Source organism: Poecilia latipinna, unplaced genomic scaffold (assembly GCF_001443285.1).
Source record: "Poecilia latipinna isolate Pla-1442-1.1 unplaced genomic scaffold, P_latipinna-1.0 Scaffold42, whole genome shotgun sequence".
Lineage (NCBI taxonomy): Eukaryota > Metazoa > Chordata > Actinopteri > Cyprinodontiformes > Poeciliidae > Poecilia > Poecilia latipinna.
Genome location: NW_015112658.1, coordinates 802,843 through 816,904, shown reverse-complemented (window position 1 = coordinate 816,904; position 14,062 = coordinate 802,843). Strand labels below are relative to the sequence as shown.

The 14,062-nt window shown below is 41.7% G+C and overlaps 2 protein-coding genes across 6 annotated transcripts in view; both read left to right on the top strand.

Annotated features, from left to right (window-relative positions):
• The window catches only part of grid2ipa (glutamate receptor, ionotropic, delta 2 (Grid2) interacting protein, a), a 47,871-nt gene extending 36,013 nt beyond the window's left edge, over nucleotides 1–11,858 (top strand). For 3 of the 5 annotated variants that reach the window (XM_015048485.1, XM_015048512.1, XM_015048506.1), the window contains 18 exons: nucleotides 328–413; nucleotides 549–618; nucleotides 1,090–1,386; nucleotides 2,241–2,392; nucleotides 2,557–2,721; nucleotides 3,446–3,552; nucleotides 3,650–3,797; nucleotides 3,872–4,200; nucleotides 4,960–7,296; nucleotides 8,125–8,212; nucleotides 8,660–8,749; nucleotides 8,831–9,027; nucleotides 9,136–9,291; nucleotides 9,621–9,707; nucleotides 9,798–9,927; nucleotides 10,000–10,118; nucleotides 10,213–10,377; nucleotides 10,714–11,858. In XM_015048485.1, the coding sequence (XP_014903971.1) occupies nucleotides 328–413; nucleotides 549–618; nucleotides 1,090–1,386; nucleotides 2,241–2,392; nucleotides 2,557–2,721; nucleotides 3,446–3,552; nucleotides 3,650–3,797; nucleotides 3,872–4,200; nucleotides 4,960–7,296; nucleotides 8,125–8,212; nucleotides 8,660–8,749; nucleotides 8,831–9,027; nucleotides 9,136–9,291; nucleotides 9,621–9,707; nucleotides 9,798–9,927; nucleotides 10,000–10,118; nucleotides 10,213–10,377; nucleotides 10,714–10,794 (4,804 nt within the window). In that variant the 3' untranslated portion in view covers nucleotides 10,795–11,858. The remainder of the gene's footprint in view (nucleotides 1–327; nucleotides 414–548; nucleotides 619–1,089; nucleotides 1,387–2,240; nucleotides 2,393–2,556; nucleotides 2,722–3,445; nucleotides 3,553–3,649; nucleotides 3,798–3,871; nucleotides 4,201–4,959; nucleotides 7,297–8,124; nucleotides 8,213–8,659; nucleotides 8,750–8,830; nucleotides 9,028–9,135; nucleotides 9,292–9,620; nucleotides 9,708–9,797; nucleotides 9,928–9,999; nucleotides 10,119–10,212; nucleotides 10,378–10,713) is intronic. The other 2 variants (XM_015048492.1, XM_015048498.1) reach the window with 2 other exon arrangements.
• Nucleotides 11,859–12,785: 927 nt separating this feature from the next.
• slc5a11 (solute carrier family 5 member 11) overlaps nucleotides 12,786–14,062 on the top strand; it is a 13,756-nt gene continuing 12,479 nt past the window's right edge. Inside the window, exon 1 of the mRNA XM_015048558.1 lies at nucleotides 12,786–13,631. The gene's annotated coding sequence lies outside the window, so the exon portion shown is untranslated. The remainder of the gene's footprint in view (nucleotides 13,632–14,062) is intronic.

The following is a 14,062-nucleotide window of genomic DNA, read 5'->3' as shown; positions in this document are numbered from 1 at the left end:
TCATATCCCGTGAATATTGGTCGGGACATGTCCCTACCGTCCCTACCCAAACCTACGCCCATGGATACTGCCTATGCTGCAGTAGAAATACGCATTGTGGATGTTAAAATTAATGTTTGCTTTGATAAGGAAATTATGTAAAAACTGTGATTTGCACTTTGATCCAACTTCACCACTGTGACAACTGTTAACGCAGGTGAATACGAATAGGTGCAATTATTTCATTTTATAGCATTTCAGTTTAGTATAGAGACACTGCATACAACATAGTAACAACAGATAATGTATAAAATGTTGATTTTTATATTCTGAAATCCGTCTCTGCAGGACAGTCAGAGTTTGTAAGGGCAACATGAGTTTTGGCTTCACCCTGAGAGGCCACGCTCCAGTGTGGATTGACTCTGTGATCCCCGGTAGGTCTCTGTGTTTGTTTTTGCCTTGCAAGCAACAGTTCACAGAACTCGGTATCACATTCATGAGGCTGCGCGTTCATTGAGCAGTGGTCGCTTGAGAATCGTATCCCCCTTGCATGTTGTTTTACTCTGCAGGAAGTCCTGCAGACAAGGCCGGTTTGAAACCAGGAGATCGGATCCTGTTTCTGAATGGGCTGGACATGAGGTTTGAGTTCCTGCTTGTATTCATTTCATAGATGTTATCCGTGTGCACAAGCAGCCTGTTGTACATCAACAACTTTATCTCAGAATGAGGCAAAAAAAAAAAAAAGGCCACAAAAGATCGACTGTGTAAAATATCTAAACATGTTGTCTGACTGTCGAAGATTTCCTGTTTGTAGGTGTTACAGCTACCACACTAGATATTTCCATTTGTGCCTAACAATAGCTCACCTTTAAAGACAAGAGATAAAAAGAACACAGATAAAAGATTGTAGAAGAGTCTTCTGGGAGAACAGAGAACGTCAGCACTTGGTTGCTATTTCAAGCATAAATAAAGCAAAATAATCTGCTGCTACTTCTTCAGTATGTTGCGATTTGGGAGATTTTTTTCCCCCTGTCTAAATCTGTGCTATTCTAAAGCAATTTCCTAATGTTTCTCCATTTGTTCTTTTGTGCACAATACCAATTTCTGCAGGACCTCTTCTCATGAAAAAGTTGTGTCCATGCTTCAAGGAAGCGGAGCCATGCCCACCCTAGTTGTGGAGGAGGGTCCTCCTACTTTTCCTCTGGCTGAGCAGGACCTCGCAGGAGGCAGCGTTCCCACTGAGCGTGCGCGCTCTCCGGTGCTCAGTTCCCTGCAGTGGGTGGCTGACATCCTGCCTCCCAGCATCAGGGTTCAGGGACGCACCTTTGGACAACAGCTGGAACACCTGCTGACCATCCAGGAGAGGTATACCATCTGCAAGGCTTTGGAGAACTTCTTCCAACACAGGTGAGCTAAAAGGGCGAGGAGAACATGAGTGAGAAAAGGAGTGAGAAATTGGACAAATGAGCAGATGTGATCCAGAGCAATAAATAAATTTAAAATTAAATGTCATCAACTATGGTAGAGTAAAAGCTTGAGAGATGTTTACGGGCTTTTCAGTTGTGGTCCTAAGGTGTAAACTGTGGGCACAAAGAGGAAAACAAAATGCAGAAGACAACACAAAAAAATAATTAACACAAAAATGGGGGAAGATCTGAGGGGAATATTGTTGTTTGTTGCTCTGTTTTTTTTAAAAAAAACATATTTTTGTCTTTTCTTTCAGGTGTTTTTTTATATGAGATTTTAACTTTTTTGGTTTTATGTAATATTTCCTAATTAAAGATTTTCGTTACATCTTGTTCCTCCTTACAGTTGCTGAAATGTATGTTTTCCGGCCACCATACTTTTTATTATCATCTCGTCCGCATATCTTAAAATACAATATTCCATTTTATACTATTAATGTTTTAAGTTTTGTGTTTTTACTTATTTTATTTAAATGTCATTTTGTAATCCTTATTTCTACAGATTTAATAATAATAAAAAAAGAAGTTCACATTCCACCTGTTGGGTAACATCTCTTGTTAACATCAAAATTTTGAGCATATTAATCAATTTGAAATAAGGCAGGGAATTCTGTTTTTGAAATTCAGAAAATTCAGATATTTCTGACACTTGTTATGTTTGTCTTAGTTCACATGTCTGCATGGTCTGGCCCTAAACTTAAGCTAAGCTTTCCTTATTTTCCTCTTAATCAATGTGACCGTTAAGTGGACAGCCAGGTGATTGCTTTCACCCTGCCCATGTTTCCATGGTCACAGGAACGTCGACACGCTGATTGTGGATGTGTTCCCGGTGCTCGATACGCCGGCCAAACAGGTGATCTGGCAGTTTGTTTACCAGCTGCTGACCTATGAGGAACAAGAACACTGCCAGAACAAAATTTCACGATTTCTTGGATACAAAGCACCAGGTTTGTGCACATTTATCGCAGCGATTAAACGTCTATGTGACTCCTTGAGGACTGTCTTGAGAATGTGATGGGGGATCTTGAGCTAAATCAGTGGTTTGCTGAACTGCTGCGACCCTTCAAACTTTGTTTCCTCTTCCTCTGCATGACCTGTATGTGTGTTCCAGTTCCGCCACCTCCTCCTCCTCCCCCTCCTCCTCCGGAGCCCGAGTCTGCTGCCCCTGAGCCCCATCGCCGTAGCAGCTCCATGAGGGTGACAGGGACCACATACAGGAGTAGTGTTAGGGGACGTAGCTCTGATGACCTGGTCATTGGCACACACTTGGGCATGGGTACTGACATTCAATATCTCTGCATCAGAAACAAAACTAACACTGAGACCACTTAAGCAGTGTCGGTTGTCTTTAATGTCATTATCTCTGTTAACAAAATTTGCACACACCCATGTGTAGAATGCCAGGCTTTTGTGACATTAAAAAAAAAAAAATCACGAGGTTATTTCAAAACTTATATCGTCATCAATGTAACATAAATGACCTACAATTCTACTTAGAAACAAATGTATTAACAGCAACAGAAGCAAAAAGTTCAAAGGTGCAACAACCTGGTTGCTAGGTGTACACACCCTTAGACTGATGTTGTTGAAATACCTTCTGATTTATTTTAAGGATTCAGTCGTCTTTAGTGCAAAAGATTATTTCTTTCCTGAGAAGAGTTTGTTGTACTGCTTCCCCCACTGCCAACAATTTTTTTATTAGACAGTTCTCCTGACTAATCAAATAAACTAAAGAAGACTGAATGCTTATTTTTGTTGTCACATTCGTTTTTTATGTGTTCATTGTGGCTTAATTTAGTTCATATTTACCACTGTTTTTATTTTTATACATTTTTTTAACCTTCTATGTTGTCAGAGTTGCTTTATCTAAAACTGGGATTTGTTCACCTGCAATGTCTTGCTGAAATGGTTCAAGAATTACCCCAAAGTTTGTAAATTCAGTAACACTACCAGGGCATATGGGTTGTATTAAAGTTATTCTAATAAATGTATTGACGTAGGCGTGCGTGCAGAGCCAGGTCAGGACAGTGGTATGAGGTTGGCCCCCGGAGAGAGACAGTCAGGAGATGGAACGTCTCTTCCTGAGACGCCCAACAACCTCACCAATGTGTGTACCAATGCCAGATTTTATTGTGAAATATAGACTGTTTAGATTTTATTAAAAACGTCTTACTGTAGTCCGTCTGTATGTGCCTCCATAACAGCTGTCAGCTGTGTATGCTGAACTGGAGAATATGTACTCAGCCAAGAGGTCCAAGTCTTTGAAAAGTCGCCCTCCTCCTGCTCCTGAGAGTTTGCTGGACCTGGAACCTTTATCCCGCACAGCGTCTCCTACAGGGAATGCCAACACAGGTACCCACAATTTGAGTATTATGTGATTTTGTCCAATAAAAGATAAGATAAATTATAGCCGTCTTTTGTCTCAGGGGCCCGCAAAGGTTCCTCGCCACATCCCTCGTGGCCAGATCCTCTGCCCAGTCCACCCTCAGGCCAGTTCTACCCACCAGGGTTAACGAGCCAGACCAGTGGGGAGTCTAACCCCTACATCAGCCTGGACAGTCCCCCTCCGTCACCTTTGGAACCCGATTTTCCGTGCAGCCCGCCTGTTCACCGCAACAACAAACGGCGGTACACCTTCTCCAAACCTCCTCGTTCAGAAGACACAGATCGCTTTCTGGATGCTCTGAGTGAGCAGCTGGGACAGAGGGTGGCCATCGTGGATGACTTCCTGACCCCTGACAATGACTATGAAGAGGTACGGTCAACACAAGGACTTTTGTAAATTGAATGGCATCTTATGCCCTGATAAATTAGAGATCAATACCACAGTCATCTCTCAACTAACATTTTATTTGTCTTTATTTAAAAATTTGGATCCAACTCCTTAACCCACCAATGTGCAGAATAAGCACAGCCTGCGGGGCCAAAATTGGCACTATTAAGCAAATAAATGAATTGCTAAATTAATTCTCAAATTTCTTGTTAATAATAAAAGCTTAATAAAAATATTAAATAAATATTAAATAATTTCATTAGAAATTAATCGCTTACATCTGTTTTTAATAAAAATAACTATTTGGAAAACGTGAATATGATTTTGACACTATTTAATTATCAATTTAATGGTCTTGGGTTAACATACTATATGAAGAGCCAAACATGTGCAATCATTACTGTGTCGCTTTAAACCCTTGATAAATGAAGGAATATTTGAATGAAATATTTTGAAGGAAAGTTTTTGTCTTTAAGTCAGCAATCTTACAAAATCATCTAAAATTCAACATTTTTCTTCACTGTGGCTTGTAGCAAAGTGGTCCATGTTTAATGTACCAGCTATATAAAAAGGCATTATTTTATTTATATATATTGTGTATTTTAAGGGAACATCCAGCCTACTCATACACCAGTATCAGAAAGAGATTGTTTTTGGTGCCGTCATATATTGAACAGTTGTCAGATCAAGTTCCACTTTGACATCGAAGGTCTAATGGTGTGTACTTGGTGTTAATGTCAGGATGTTGTGCAGATGGACTTCCCAGATGAGGAAGATGAAGATAATGAAGATGAGCTTGGTGTGGATGAGGAAGAAAACGGAGGATTCGTAGCTCCAGAGCTAAGCAGCCCGAGTGACGTTCAAAGCAGCAGCGGTGAAGAGAACGCCTCCTCCCTCACATACTCCTCTTCCTCCGATCACATTCCTCCTCCCCCTATGACACCACCTCCACCTCCACCTGTTCAGTTCAATGACCCGCCTCCTCCACCTCCTCCGGCACCCCCACAGAGTCAGCCTCAACACCAGCCACAGCAGGAGTCCATTACCTACACCCCTGAGCACATGCCAAGGGCATACGTGCCAATCCGTCGGAAATCTGGGCCCCCTCCACCACCTCCTCCACGAAGCAATCCACCACCAAAACGCCATTCCTTGCACAAAGTCCTACCTACAAGAGAAGATCTACATGTTCAAGCTACCTTACAAGAGCTAAAAGCATACCAGGAGAGACAACAGGCTTTTGAGGAGAGGCAGGCATATGAGGAGCAAAAAGCTTATGAGGAGCAACAGCTTTATCAGGAACAACAGGCCATTAAGGAGAAAATCTTCAAAGACAGACAAGCTTATGAGGAGCAGAAGGCTTATGAAGAGCAAAAAGCTTTTGAAGAGCAGCAAATGTACGAAGAGCAGCAAGCCTACCAAGACAGACAAGCCTATGAGCAGCACCAGGCTTACCAGGAGCAAAAAGCACACGAGCAGCATCAAGCCTACAAAGAACAGAAGGCTCTTAAAGAGCTTCAAGCCTACCAGGAGCAAAAAGCCTACGAGGAGCGTCGAATTTACGAGGAGCGTCAAGCATATCAAGAGATGCAGCAGATTTACCAGAGTCACCAGTCGATGCCTGCTCAGCCAACACAACAGAAGGCCCATTCACCTCTTCCTCTCCAACAACCACACCAGTCTTTACCTCCGCTCCCCTCCCAAGACACCTCCCATCAACATGCTAACCACCACCTTTATATGATGCGACAAGCACAGCAGCAGCAACTGGCCCACCAGGGCCTCCACCACAGACGCTTGTCTCGTTCAGCACCTCCACCACACCAGCCATCACCCCATCCGCCACTCCACCCTGGCCAGCAAGGTCAGTATGCAGAGGGAATCTACCAAAGTCATCAAGGCATGAGACCCCAACCCCACCACTCATCAACAGAGATACTCCATCAAGCAGCAGCGCATCATTCCTCCTCTGAGATGCTCCATCAGCTGCACCAATCACAGGCCCACCATTCGTCCTCAGAGATGCTCCAACAAATGCAACAGGCCCAAGCTCTCTACTCGTCATCAGAAATGCTTCACCAAATGCACAAAGCCAAGGCCCATCACTCCTCAGCTGAGCTTTTACATCAGTCTCAGCAATTGCAACAAATGCAGCCTCACCATTCCTCAACTGAATTTCTCCACCAGGCTCACCAGATGCACCGAGGCCAAGCCCACCATTCTTCAAGTGAGCTGCTCCATCAGATCTATCAACCCAAGCCCCATCACTCATCTACAGAACTTCTCCATCAAGTCACTCAAATACACCAACCCAAAGCCCATCACTCCTCCACAGAACTTCTGCATGAAATCCAGCAAGAGCCCGCCTCCCTCCCAATCCAGTTTACGCATGAGAGCCAGTCCCATCAGAGTCGCAGGAGTGTTAAAGGTCATCATCAGGCAGATGTGTCACTGCAGGGAAGACTCAAAGACCAGCAGATCCAGCAAATTCACCAGCCCCAGCCAACCAAACCTTCTCCCCAAAGACCCCATTCCATCCAGCAGACTCACCACCATTCCAGTACACCTCAGATCCACCACATCCACCACATGACCCCGCAGCCTCCTCCTCCTCAGAATTACCAACACCAGATTCAAGTCATCCATCCTCCTCAGCAGCCCCACAGGCCTCAGCCACTTCTTTCCACCTTTCAGCCCCTCCAGCCTCACCAGCCCACCCTCTCCACCTTCCAGCCTGTGCCCCAGCTCCACCAGTCACAGCATCAGGTCCAGTCTGCCACCCAAACTGGTCGTCCACAGTCACAGCCCTCGCACCACCTCTTGCAGTCCCAACAACAGCATCAAGCCCAACCTCACCACAAGCAATCTCACAACCAGAGTCAGCCCCAGTCCCTCCCTCACTCCTTGTCTGATCCCACAGAGAATTTGGGACTGCCTCCTCCTCCACCTCTTCCACCACCGTGCTCTCCTCCACCATTGCCAAGACCCACTCTGTCACGAATGGACTCGCACCATATGAGTGTGAAGAGGCTGCGCTGGGAGCAGGTGGAGAACTCAGAGGGGACCATATGGGGACAAGTAAGTTATGAGACATTTCTAAAAGTGACAGAAACAGAATATTCCCTTTTGGACAATAGTATGCCAGATGGCTTGGATCAGGTGTTCCAGGCCTTCCCCTCGAACATTACAATTATAAATTTATTGGGATATTTTGTGATAAACCAACACTGTGTAGCTCATAATTATGAAGTGGCAGTAAAAGGAGGTGCAGGTTGGGCCACAGTATGACCCAAGCTGCTTTGCACATCTACAGGCTAGAACGTTTTCTTTTTTTGCAAAATAACCCAAACCCTGTTAGACTGGATGGAGAACATTGGGGAATATCAGCTTTAAAACCTTGACACAGGTTCTCAGTTGATTTTAGGTCTTGACATTGGGGCAGTGGTGGTGACAGTGGTAGGCTGTTTACTAATCATGTGGCTTCTGAAAGCAGTTGGAGTAAAGAGGGAGTACTACACTTGACACATTTTATTTTCCTTTAACTTTATGCACAATGTATAGTGTGATATGAAAGTTCCAACAAAATACACTGAAGTTTGTGGTTGAAATGTGACTAAATGTAAAAGAGTTAAAGGGATATGACCAGTTTCACAATGCACTGTCAAACATTTCCACTGCAGAGTGAGACTTGACCCCTGTGCACATGGCCAATGCCAAACAACCCTTGAAGGAGGATGTTTTTCAATGAGAGAGCTTACCTTAAAGTACACAGTAGCACACACCAAAATGTTTTATCTTCTACTTTCAGGTTCTAAAATTCTCTTGTTTATACTTTATCAACACAGATAAGCTAGATAATCTCACTGCAAGACAAATGCTGATTTTCTCTTTCTCTTCTTCTTGAAGTTGGGGGAAACTTCTGATTATGAAAAACTTCACAACATGGTGAAATATTTGGACCTGGAGCTGCACTTTGGGACACAGAAAGGCTCGTGTGAGTGCATGTAAAAGGATGTCCTTATCGTGCTTAAATTTGAAGAGTCTGTACTCAGACTATTATTTACCATTATTTATGATATTTAAATGAATGAAATATAATTTTTATAAGCCAAAAATTATAAGGAGCTTTAGTTTTCTTTCATTAGATAACTCTCTACTATTTAGTGTAAATCCTGATTTGTTGGGTTTGGAGGCTAAATTTAAAGTCCAAGAGCGACCAAATCCAAATCAGGCTTCAGCTATAATTCAGCTATTACTCTCATCTTAAAGAAATATTATTTATGCAAACAGCAGTGGAAAGTCACTATGGGCATTTTCAAACATGTTGAGGTCATGTATTTTTTTAAATCAAAAACTTGCTTAAAAAATATCCCATAATTTCAAATTGAACTTGTAAATTTAGTCCCAATAGAAATAAACATAAATGTTGTCAAATTTGTAGTGCCCGCTCCAGAGCCTCTGCCGCACCTGGAAACCTTCAAGAAGAAAGATGTTATAGAAATCCTGTCCCACAAGAAGGCTTATAATGCCTGTAAGTACAGCATTGTGCCCTACATACCAATATTCCTCATTTTAGTTTTCTATCCAACCTCTGCTTTGTGTCATCCGACAGCCATCCTGATAGCCCACTTGAAGCTTTCTCCCGGAGAGCTGCGTCAGGTACTGATGAATATGGCTGCAGACAGACTGGAAGCAGCTCACATTAAACAACTGCTGCTGTACGCTCCTGATGCGGAGGAGGTGAAAAAGTACGAAGCATACAGAGAGGACCCTAGTAAACTCAGTGAGCCAGACCAGTTCATGTTACAGGTAAAGTCCTGGCACGTTGTGGAGCTAGTGTTGTTGTTGCCGTGCAGCTGCGAAGGAACAGAGTTTCACCATGGTGATGATTCGAGGGTTGTTGTTGATGTCTGTCAGATGTTGTCTGTGCCAGAGTATAACACCCGTCTGCAGAGCCTCCTCTTCAAGTGTTCCCTTCAGGAGAAGACAGAGGAGCTGAGGGGAGCGTTTGACTGTATCATTAAGGCCTCTACGGAGCTGAAGACGAGCAAGAAGCTAGCTAAGATACTAGAGGTACCCTTCTTCCAAGAAAATGAATTAAAATAGCAAATGCGTTACACATTTGTGAAACTTTCACACATTTGGTAGGAGAACATTCCCACTCATGACTCTGTAACTCGGAATACAAATCCTTAACCTTCCACCGTACAATTTTGCCCTACTTGGAATTTTTTCTATTGCCTGAAATCCCAATAAAACACTTTGAGTTTTGTGCTAAGTGTAAAATGATCACGGAAAGCATGAATTTTGCACAGCACAGTTGATATATTCAGTTTGTTCTGTGTTGCTGCAAAAGCATTTCTTATACCACTTTTCCCCCATAACATTAATCTTTTATGTAGTTTGTGCTGGCGATGGGGAACTATTTAAATAACAGCCAACCTAAAACCAACAAGACCACAGGCTTCAAGATCAACTTTCTGACAGAGGTACTGCAGTTTGTTTGCCGTAAATTGTTTGTTATAGTTCCGGAGTCCATTTGACATATTCATCAAACATCCTGCCTATGTCCTGTTCAGCTGAGCACCACTAAAACCGTTGATGGGAAGTCGACGTTTCTGCACATCCTGGTCAAGTCGTTGTGTCAGCACTTTCCGGAAGTGTTGGACTTTTCCAAAGACCTTAATATGGTCCCCCTTGCAGCAAAAGGTAGGAAAACACATTAGATGTTCAACTTTTATTTTAAACCCCTTCTCCACACAAACTCGCACTCCTTTCCAGTGAACCAGAGGACCATTACATCGGATGTGAGCGACATCCACGCAACGATACAGGATATCCGCTCAGCTTGTCAGAAGATGCCTGCGACCGCAGAGGATCGCTTTGCGGTCGTCATGAGTGTATCCTTTAGAGAGAAAGGAAAGCAGCAGAGGGAATTATTATCTACTTTGGAGAAATGAGATGCTTTAGTTCCTTAACTTTTAATGTGTGCAGAACTTCCTGGAAAACAGTCATCCATCTATCCAGTCCCTGGAATCGCTCCAGCAGAGAGCCATGGAAGAATTCAGCAAGACAGCCTCGTACTTTGGTGAAGATGGCAAAGCCACCACTACAGAGGCTTTCTTTGGCATATTTGCAGAGTTTATGAACAAGTTTGAGGTAAGGAAGTCATGTTTTGCCATTAACTATTTAGATGTTTACCAAATTTAAACTTGCATGCACCATATCTTCTTCCTTTTTTTTTGTAGTTTGTTTTGCACATGTATCTGGCATAAGCACGTCTTGAACTTTTTCACCTTTTATCACTTGAGTATATTGCATTCAAAAGGTATGTATTCCTTTACTCAAAATCCCCAAAATATTCATTATAGTTTGTGGCTGCAACATAATGAAATGTGAAAAAGTTCAGGGAGTACGGATTTGTTTTCATGCCATTAGACATACAATGATTTAATGAATCTAACAGATATTTTTGTTTGCTTTTTTTCACTGCAGAGAGCTCTCAGCGATCAACAAGCGGCAGAAATCCCAAAAAGCCCCAGGAGCCCTCGAATGGCCTCCCCCCAGGCCTGGTAACACACATTCACATGTGCAGACGAGAAGGAACATTGCAGCAGCTGAAACACTTTACACACACATACAAACCCGAGGTACGTGTACCGTGCACAAACATGTGCACACAAGCGAAATGAAAAAGAGAAACTAAAGACAGACATTTCCTACGCTAAACCTGTAAATGTTAGTGTTCACGTTGCATCCTGCGGAGAGAACAAAAGGGATTGTGATCAAGAACCTTGTTCAGTTTTCGGTGTAGCTCGACTGTCTAAAAGGTAGATACTCAGTAATGTACCTTAGTTTAAGTTTAACTTCCATAATCACCCATTAGTGAGGTACAATGACAATAAAATAGAATATTTGTAGCAAATCTTTAAATAAGACGTATTTATATATTTAATCTTGACATAGATATGAACTTTAATCAAAACTTGTTCACTGCACTCTGTGGTTCTGCAGAAATCACAGAAGCTGTGGAAGCTTGTTCTTTACTTTTGTCAGACACCCACCACTTTGAATGTAACATAAGCTCTTTACTAAGTGTTTTCTTAAGTAAATCTCAGATTAAAGGCTGTTTTGCTCGCTTTTGTGTACCTTAACCTCACTGTCTGCAGACTTTTCTTCTTTTGGATGATAACTTCTAATTATTACAACTTTTATATAGGAGGTAATGTCTGCACGGGCTGCAGCTGGCTATTTGTTTCATAGAAAATAATGTAATTGTAATCTGAATACAGAGAGAAGATTGCAGAAGTGGGAACCATGTGAGTCTTAAATCGGGCGTGGTGCAATTTCCAAATGTTTTTAGCTGTGCTGCACTGTTAGATACGGCACTCATTAATGTGTAATAGAGATGCATCATCTGGTATCTGTACAGGATGAGAGTGTAAAATATGTATATGCTGCAACTCGGAGCACTGTTTTCTCATTATCCCTACATTTCTTTAATTTTGTTGTATTTAACTGGATTTTAATGTGTTTCTGGGCCAACCATAGTAATACTCTACTAAAAGGGAACAGTGATGTTCTTTAGTTTATAGTGAAACTGATTTACCTTGATATTAAAAATAACTACAGCATTTAAACCCATTGAGCTTTTTCAAATTTGTCACACTGCAATCACAAACCTTAATGCGCCTTATTGGATCTTATGTGACAGACTAACACAAGACAGTGCATCGCGGAAGCAGAGAAAAAAAAGAATCAACTAATTTTTGAAAAAGATAAAAGATCTGAAAAGTGTAGCATGCGGTGGGCTTTAACCACCTTGAGTCAATATTAAAGAATAAAAAAACAGTCAAATCGGATGGAGAGTGCTTGTAACGTACGATGGATTCTCAATGATTTGGGTCTGGACTTTGACTAGGTCATTCTAACTCTGGATGTCGTCACCAAGACCAAACTAGGAGATGAACCTGTGCTTCAAAGTTGTTTTCTTCAATTTCCAGGCAACTCTGACCTGCTTTCCTCTTGTCACACTTTTCATTACTTACATGAAAAAAAGCATGCATCTTTTTCCTTCCCTTGAACAATTATGTACTGCCTTAACTGTGCATAACTGTTAAGGCAGTTAACAGTTATGCACAGTAATATCTGTCATGTGAAATTACAAAATAATTGATCAAAGTTTGCTGTTGTGACATGATACAAAAGAGAAAAAGTTCAAGAGGGCGATTAGTATCTTTGCAAGGCCCTGTAAATAAATGCATGCCTTAGTTTTTACTATTTGAAGTGCAATTGTTAAAAAAAAATGTTTAAACCACTGTAAGCACTGTTTTCAAATGATATACTAGTACATGCTGTTTTTTGCTTGAGTACTAAAAAGCTATATTTAAAGCACTGCTCTCCATTTACCATATATAAAATATTACATCTGTATTTTTTATTGTGACAAATAAATTCAGACAAATATAAAGAGTTGCATGGAGACTGCTTTTGTTGTATTTTTCGATCATTAACTTTTGCTGCACCGAAGAGAATAGACTGGTTAGTAAGGGAAATTTTCTTTGCCAATTTCCTCCGACCTTTTTATTGTATGAATATTTTTCTTTACGACTCCTTTATGACCATATTAAGCTCCTGCTATCGCTGCAAGCAGTTGGTCTGCAGAAGCGGGCATAAGTAGTATTTTTTGTGCCTGTAAGTGTTTACAGACACATGAACTCAAATAGGTTGCTCCACTTGTTCTGCCCTTATTTCGTCTCGTGAGTAATTTGGATGAATTTAGACCCCTTTCAGCAATCATTCGGCTATTTACAGACACGAGGAAACTCTCTTTCACACACCTGCCTGTGAGAGGTGTAATAAATCCCTTACATTTTAACTAAACCTTGTTGTGCATGTTGGGAAAGTGGAGTTTGAACCTTATGATGTGTAGAAGACGATTCAAGACAAAGGCCAGAATACAAGGACTGTCTGTGGGCTACTGTTGACATGCTGTGTTGTTTGGATGCAAGGCAGACCCATGGTATGAGACTCAAGAGGACAAATTACTGAAAGGTGAGTTTATCAAACATTGCAAACTGTGACACGCTGTAGTTTAAAGATCTTTTTGTACCTTTTACTGCAGTAACTAATAACATACTTACATCAAAGGTTAAAGCTGACTCTTCATTTGATGGTACAAATCTGCAAGAAGTGTCAAGAAATGAGAAGGCTGAGATGACTGCCTTTACCCGTGGAAGGGTTATAAATATAAAATGTCAGATCATGCTGGCAGGGAGTAAAAAAGAAACAAACAAAGCAAGCGCCTCCATACAAAAGACTGCAGAATACTGTAATACTAATGAAAAGCCCCTTTTCTGCTTCAGATGAGTAAACGTTCTTCTCTGTTCTTAGCATGAAACAAACTTTGTTGCATTGTCAAGTCTGGTTTTAAAACTTTACACAGCACCGAATCTGCATTGTTGAGGGTGTTTAATGATATCCTTTTGGCTACTGATGCTGGAGATCCAGTGATTTTAGTTCTTTTAGATTTGACTGCAGCCTTTGATACGGTGGACCATGATGTTTTACTTTCCCGTTTACAGCATTATGTAGGTCTCAAAGGCACAGTCTTAGTGTGGCTTAGGTCGTATTTGACGGATAGGTCTTTCTGTGTTGACATAGATGATTTTAGATCATCGCCTGCTCCTTTATTGTGTGGAGTACCGCAGGGCTCGATACTTGGACCTCTTTTGTTTTCTCTATATTTGCTTCCCCTTGGGTCAATATTTAGGAAACACAACATTGCTTTTCATTGCTATGCGGATGATACACAAATTTATGTGCCTCTCAATCATAAGGGAGT